This window comes from Otolemur garnettii, unplaced genomic scaffold (assembly GCF_000181295.1).
Source record: "Otolemur garnettii isolate 467f Iridium unplaced genomic scaffold, OtoGar3 scaffold00006, whole genome shotgun sequence".
NCBI classification, from domain to species: domain Eukaryota; kingdom Metazoa; phylum Chordata; class Mammalia; order Primates; family Galagidae; genus Otolemur; species Otolemur garnettii.
The window spans coordinates 41,551,837-41,560,029 of NW_003852401.1; the positions used below are offsets into that span (position 1 = coordinate 41,551,837).

The 8,193-nt window shown below is 36.5% G+C and overlaps 1 protein-coding gene across 2 annotated transcripts in view; it reads right to left on the minus strand.

The window, feature by feature from the left end:
• GKAP1 (G kinase anchoring protein 1) overlaps positions 1 to 8,193 on the minus strand; it is an 89,974-nt gene that overhangs the window by 69,931 nt on the left and 11,850 nt on the right. For both annotated transcript variants that reach the window (XM_003782979.2, XM_003782978.3), the window contains exons 3-4: positions 5,306 to 5,565; positions 1,637 to 1,780 (exon numbers count right to left, since the gene is read on the minus strand). In XM_003782979.2, coding sequence (XP_003783027.1) covers positions 1,637 to 1,780; positions 5,306 to 5,521 — 360 coding nt within the window. In that variant the 5' untranslated portion in view covers positions 5,522 to 5,565. The remainder of the gene's footprint in view (positions 1 to 1,636; positions 1,781 to 5,305; positions 5,566 to 8,193) is intronic.

Here is an 8,193-nt window from a genome sequence, read left to right on the forward strand (position 1 = left end):
AGCTACTTATCATCATTTGATCTTCAACAAGCCTATCAAAAATATTCAGTGGGGGAAAAGACTCCCTATTTAACAAATAGTGCTGGGTGAACTGGCTGGCAACCTGTAGAAGACTGAAATTGGACCGCCACCTTTCACCATTAACAAAAATTGATTCTCAGTGGATAAAAGATTTAAACTTAAGACATGAAAACTATAAAAATACTAGAAGAGAGTGCAAGGAAAACACTTAAAGAAACTGGCCTGGGAGAATATTTTATGAGGAGGACCCCCTGGGCAATTGAAGCAACACCAAAAATACATTATTGGGATCTGATCAAACTAAAAAGCTTTTGCACAGCCAAGAGCACAGTAAGTAAAGCAAACAGACAACCTTCAGAATGGGAGAAGATGTGCAGGTTATGCTTCTGACACAGGTCTGATAACTAGAATCTATAGAAAACTGTAATCAATAAGAAAAGAATAAATAACCCCATTTTTGTGTGGGCAAGAGACTTGAACAGAAACTTCTCTGATGAAGACAAGCGCATGGCCTACAAACACATGAAAAAAATGCTCAGCATCCTTAATCATCAGAGAAATGCAAATCAAAACCACTTTAAGATATTATCTAACTCCAGTAAGATTAGCCCACATCACAAAAATCCCAAAACTACAGATGCTGGCATGGATGCAGAAAGAAGGGAACGCTTCTACACCACTGGTGGGAATGCAAGCAATACGACCTTTTTGGAAAGTAGTTTGGAGAACACTCAAGGAACTAAAAGTAGACCTACCATTTGATCCTGCAATTCCTCTACTAGGTATATACCCAGATGATCAAAAATTATTTTACAACAAAGACATTTGCACCAGAATGTTTACTGCAGCCTAATTCATAATAGCCAAGACATGGAAACAGCCCAAATGCCCATCAACCCATGAATGGATTAACAAATTGTGGTATATGTATACCATGGAATACTATGCAGCCATAAAAAGATGGAGACTTCACATCTTTTATGTTTACCTGGATGGAGCTAGAACATATTCTTCTTAGTAAAATATCTCAAGAATGGAAAAAAAAGTATCCAATGTATTCAATACTACTATGAAATCAATATATAACCACCTACACACTCATATGAATGGCAAAACATAACTATAGTTCAGAAAGTAGAAGGGAAGAGGAGAGATAGGGGAGGGGGATATGGGAGGAGGGAGGGCATTTGGGGGACCTCACCTAATGTGCATGATGCAATGGTACATTTCAAAACTATTAAGAAATGAGTATAATTGTGATGGATGTGTTAACTTAGTTCAATGAATGCATTTTACATTGTATATTGAAGCAGTATCCTGAATCCCACAAATGTATCAATGTACAAAGTTATGATTTAATAAAAAATAATTAAAATAAAATAAAAACCACAAAACAACGGCTTTGAAATGCCAACCCTAACATAAATAATGTATCAACTCTCCTTTTCTATAGATCAAAAACAGAACTTTGATTAAAAGTAGCAAGTGTGAATTAATGTAATTACAAATCTGCTCCTTAGGACAGTGGTGACATGGATTCAGAAGCACTTCCACCTTAAAAATCCATAAATTCACCAAAAAACAAAGCAAAATAATTTTATTTACGTTGCTGTACCTGCTCATCTCTTTGTCTCCATTCTTGCCAGTTTTCTTCTCGTGAATCCTTCGGTACTGGGTTTGACAATGAGAGCTCATGTTGAACATTACAAATGGCATGAGAGGATTTCTGGGGAATTTTCTTAAAAGCAAGATTCCTGAGCTATAAAACAAACAAAAAAAATACATTAAATACAGTTCATTTTAAAAATCAATATATGAGGCTCGGTGTCCATAGCACAATGGTTACGGCACCAGCCACATACACTGAGGCTGGCGGGTTTGAACCCGGTCCGAGCTAGCTAAAACAATGACTGCAACAAAAACAAAAAAAAGGAGAAACAGCTGGGCATTGTGGCAGGTACCAGTCATCCCAGATACTTGGGAGGCTAAGGCAAGAAAATTGCTTAAACCCAAGAGCTGGAGGTTGCTGTGAGCTGTGGCGCCACAACACTCTACGGAAGATGATATAGTGAGACTCTGTCTCAAAAAAAATAATAACAAAAATCAATATATCACTGATTTTTTAACCATTGTCTTCCAAAATTACTATGCTAACTCATACAACTTAAAGTCACTATTAAGTGTTTTTTGCATATAATCTTTATAGAATGTTAGTTTTTCCAGCATTTGAGATAATGATGGTAGATCTACAGATGAAATGGTTAAGTGAAAATGTGCTGTGGTCTACTATGTCCCCATTTTAGGTATCCTAAAATGACTCTTCCTTATTAAAGAGAAGTTTATAGGAATAGAACAGTGAAACAAGTGTCCTCTTAAAATACAAAACAGTACAGTTCAACATTCATAAATTTAAAAACTTACATAGCAAGAGATCACCTAAGCAACTCCAGCAACTACTTATGCTAGTCCTAAGAAATAAAGGGTGGCTTAGTACACAAAATAACATAACAAACTGTAACAGTATGGGTCAAGCCAATCCCAACAGTTAAGAATAATCTGAGACAAAATACAGGTAGTTGAAACAAGAGAGAAAAAATGACAGGGTGTTATGGACTAAAATTTAGTCTAAACTTGCTTCCTTACATAGTTCGGCCTAACAGCTTCTCTGCATAGTCAACCGTCACCTCACTGGATGTGTAAACAGACTATAACCTACTCTTGTACCAGTCACAGACTTTTGGCCAATCACAGTAGTCAACTGTTCAAATAGTGTTCAAATAAAGCAAATACTGAGCTGTAAACATTCCAGCTATTTCTGTACTTCACTCCTGATTTCTATTTTATTTTATTTACCTTTTCCTATCCATAAGTGTTGTCTAACCATGTGATAGCTCCACAGTTCCTCTCAACCTACTCTGTTTCTGGAGTCTGCTGGTTCATGAACCATTCTTTGCTCAATTAATCATTCTTTGCTGTTAAATTTAATTTGTTTAAAGTTTTGCTTTTTGACAAATTTTATCCTCCCAAAAAGTATGTTGAAGCCTAACCCCTAATGTTTGTGAATGTGACCTTATTTGGAAACTGCATCTTCACAGATGTAATCAAGTTGAGATGAGGTTATATTGAATTAGATGTGGCCCTAATCCAATAAGACCAGTGTCTTTGTAGGAAGAAGTAAAAAGAAAGATACAATGAGAACATCATGCATGGCTCAGCACCCGTAGCACAGTGGTTATGGCACCAGCCACACGCACCAAGGCTGGTGGGTTTGAACCTGGCCCAGGCCAGCTAAACAGCAATGACAACTGCAACAAAAAAATAGCCAGACGTCGTGGCAGGTGCCTGTAGTCCCAGCTACTTGGGAGGCTAAGGCAAGAGAATCTCTTAAGGCCAAGAGTTTGAGGTTGCTGTGAGCTATGACGCTACAGCACTCTACCAAGGGTGACATAGTAAGACTGTCTCAATAAAAAAAAAAGAACATCATGTATGAAAATAACACAGGCAAAGACTGTACCTTCACAGCTGCCACCCAGAAGCTAGGAAGCAACATAGAAGGATTCTACTCAGAATCTCAAAGAAAATGGTCCTGCTGAAACCATGTTTTGAACTTCTAACCTCTTGAACTACAAAAGAATAAATTTCTGCTGCCTTAAGTACTTTATTATAGAAGGTGCTTTCTGGTACTTTATTACAGAAGCTCTAGGAAATTAATAAAGAGGCTTCAAATTGAGGATCAACAATTGATCATTAACTGATGATCGATACACTATTCTACAAAAGGGAATGATGACATATGAACACCAGTTTAAGTAGCTGGTTTCTGCTATGGCAAGAACATACAGAAAGGCATGCTGCTGTAATGAAGCAATGGCAGGGAGACTGTTTTACTTTACAGAATCCAAGACTGACAGAACTCTAAGTGGCTGAAATGAAAGGGAGGATCCTTTGAGCACATTCTCAGTTATACATTTCCCTATTCTCTAATATAAACTCCACTATTACTTTATTTTCTTATTATTCTGTTTTTAATTCCAAAAAGAAAATAGTATGCAATCAAAAGTTCTGAAAAGATTGGCCTTCTGAAAGGTGATCACCCAGTGAGGAAAATGTCTTTTCTCTAAAGTTACTATATATGTGGCAAGTATTCTTAAACATATTTAAAAAGTACTAGTGATGGAAATGTAATAGAAACAAACTTAAATTGAAAATGGTTTTGCTGGCTGGGAACAGTGGCTCCCACCTATAATCACAGCACTCTAGGAGGCCGAGGTGGGTGAATTGCTTGAGCTCACCAGTTCAAGACCAGTCTGAGCAAAAGCAAGACCCTTTCTCTACTAAAAATAGAAAAACTAAGGCAAGAGGATCTCTTTAGCCCAAGAGCTGGAGGTTTCTGTGTGCTATGATGCCATGGCACTCTACCCAGAGCAAAACTTGAGACTATGTCTCAAAAAAAACAAAATGGTTTTGCTGACTCTTGGGTTACCATAAAATGGAAAAAAATAGAGGAAAAAAACCCACTTTTATTTTTCTCTCATTAAATGATATTGAAAAGGTCCTTACATACCTGGTTGTTACTTCTAGTAAAACAAACAAAAAACATGCCAGAGTTATATTTCACATTTCTTTTAAAAACAAATGGTCATATTAAATGTTGGTCATATAATTCATGCTAAGAATGGGAAACAGGGCCTGCCATGAACTTATTTCTCCAAGAAAAAGATGACCATCGAATGCATAAAAATGTATGTTTAAGGCTAATTATAGGATTATTGCTTATAATAGGAGTTCAATTAAATGAAGCCATGACACAACAACATACTTAAAAATTGTGGATTCATTTAAAATAATGTACATCTGTACTTACTAGTATAAAAAAACTGCTCATGGCTAATTTTTTAAAAATCCAGTTATAAAATAGTCTGTTACATAATCCCATTTTCATATAAATAAAATATGAATGTATAGATATATGTTTATATATATACAGAAAACACATACCAATATATTAATTAGTTATATCTACAAATGATCATTTTTTTCCTTTTAAGACTTCCCTCTTTTAATTTTTTTGGAAAAAATACATAAGGTTCCACAGTAAAAAAAGTATTTTTAAAAAGTTCATTACATTTGATTTTAAATACAAACTCACATCCATTCATTCATCTAAGTAATATTTACTGAGTACCTGTGAACTAAGTATTATGGATACACAGGTAAATAAGATAAAAACTGTCCTTGTGATGCTTATAGTTTATTAGGAAAGCAGACAACACACTTATGTTACCTCATTTGCTTCACTCTGTTGCTGTTCCTTCTTTTTTCGTCTTTTTTCTCTTTTCTTCTCATTTGTAGTTGATTTGCTTCCCAAAGTTTGAGACTTTCCAGCATTCCGACCTTTGCCTTTTCCAGGTTCAGAATCAGAACCACTGCCACTATCCACTTGTAACAAGGCAAAACGAGAAGCAGTAGTGGGAACAGAACTAAGTACTGCTGAAGCCATTGTAAAAATTTTTTCTTTTAAAATGTTTCTGTCAAGGATAATTCCTATAGAAAGGGAGAAGAGGAAGAAGAAAGGTTAATAGACTTAGTAAAATTTGTTCTAGATTCTACAACTATCATATATATGAAATACATTTCTCCTGACACTGAAATTAGTAATTCATACCCACAGTCCTATTGGCAATAATATACTTTTTGACTTAATTATAAAATTATACAATGAAAAGATATGTTGAGATTTCAAGATAACTATTGTAAGACTATCACCAAGGTATGTGTTCATCTTTCCATTTATGGTTTTCAAAACTTAGTAATTTTCCTCTCTCCTTTCAATACTCCTATAACACATACAGATTTATGGAGAACATCCTCAATCAATATGCTTTAAAGTGAAAAAATAGGATTATCATTTTTCCTTACAGACAAAAAGATGTTAGGCAAACATATTTACCCCAAACTTCTAATACAAGAAAAAAATAAGTAGAAAGGAATATTCTGGCTCAGCACCTGTAGCTCAAGCAGCTAAGTGCCAGCCACATATACCAGAGCTGGCGGGTTTGAATCCAGCCCGAGTCTGCCAAACAACGACAACTACAACCAAAAAATAGCTGGGCATCGTGGTGAGCACCTGTAGTCCCAGCTACTTGGGAGGCTGAGACAAGAGAATCACTTAAGCCCAGGAGTTTGAGGTTGCTGTGAGCTGTGATGCCATGGCATTCTACCCAGGGCGACAGCTTGAGGCTCTGTCTCAAAAAAAAAAAAAAAAAAAAAGAATATTCTTATCATACACAAAATGCTACCTTAAGTTTGATTCTAGAGAGTACGACAGCACTGACAACAAATTAAAGAGGTTAAATATCCTCAACCTCAAGAAACCTTTCCAAAATCACCTTCCACATTTTTATGAGTTTCTGGGAACTCTGCCACTCCAAGCAAAGGTGAGTGTGGTTTCATTTAGTGTTCTGTCAGATTTTCAACAATCTTAGAAGGTATCTTAGGCATCTTAAAGATCCTCTAGTAATTTCTAACTCAAATCTTTTAGTTTTACAAATGAGTTAACTGGAGTTCAGACTGGTTAAATGACTTGCCTAAGGTCATTCTGCAAGTTAGTGCCACAGTAAGGATCTGGACCCAGATTTGCTGACCCTTATTCTGCCTAAGTTTAAAGTAAGAAGCCCCATAACTACTAGAAGGCTAAGTACTCTTCCAATTAAAAAGACAGATTTTCTTTTCTTTTTTTGAGACAGAGCCTCAAGCTGTCCCCCTGGGTAGTGTGCCATGGCATTACAGCTCACAGCAACCTCCAACTCCTGGGCTTAAGCGAGTCTCCTGCCTCTGCCTCCCAAGTAGCTGGGACCACAGGCGCCCGCCACAGCTCCCACCACAACGCTGGGCTATTTTTTTTTTTTTGGTTGCAGCCATCATTGTTGTTTGGCGGGTCCGGGCTGGATTCGAACCTGCCACCTTTTGGTGTACGTGGCTGACGCCTTAGCCGGTTGAGCTATAGGTGCCGAGCCAGACAGATTTTCTTAATAGATTGTGAAACTCAGAAATGTGTTTTTATTTTGAAATGTATAAGTTACACAAAAACTGAAATAGCTTATAAAATAGTTGGTTTAAAAAAATAAAATGAATACCGTAAGTACCAAGCACCAAGGTTAAAAAGAATGTTAACTGACCATTATGTCTCTCCCCAAAGCATTCCCCCACTATCTCTATCTAAACTATTATCCCGATTTTTGTGTAACTTAATTCCTTTGCTTTTTTCTATACTACATAGTTTTATCAAATCTCTCTCTCTCTCTCTTTTTTTGAGATAGAATCTTATTATGTTGCCCTTAGTAGAGTGTCGTGGCATCACATCTCACAGCAATCGCAAACTCTTAGGCTTAAGCAATTCTCTTGCCTCAGCCTCCCAAGTAGCTGACTACAAGTGCTCGTCACAATGCCTGGCTATTTTTGTTGTTATTATAGTTGTCATTGTTGTTTAGCAGGCCCAGGCCAGGTTCAAACCTGCCAGCCCCAGCATATGTGGCCAGCGCCATAACCACTGAGCTACGGGTACTGAGCCTATTAAATCTTTTTTGAGTCACAGTGCTTGTATCTGAACTAGCTGCCATCATTTTCACAATATCCTATTGGCTACACATATATTTCTTACTATATCACAATATCACACAGGACTATACACAGGAGGTGAGAATCACTGAGGTTTGTTTGAAAGCTAACTGTACACTATACTTTGTATGTTTTCAGGAGTGAACAAAAATGAGATGCATTCAATCTTCTATCGTAAGAATCCAGAAAAATATTTGGCAATCTTTCAACATTTTTGTTATACAATGAAGAAAAATCAAAATGAGAACTGGTATTTGAAGATCTCATCTAGCAGTCATTAAATCAAAGTAATTTTTGTTATAATACCACATTAACACCCACCGCTATTAAGCCCATATATAAGCAAAAGAAGATAGAAACCACAATATACAGAAATGACATCATAGTGATAAATTACAAAAAATTTTTAGGTTTAAATCTTCCCTAGAAGCATGAAAATTGAGGATTTATAAATTATTACAAGGGAGAAAAGATTACAAAATGAAAAAGAAATTTGGCTCGGCGCCTGTGGCTCAAGTGGCTAAGGCGCCAGCCACATACACCTAAGGTGGCGGG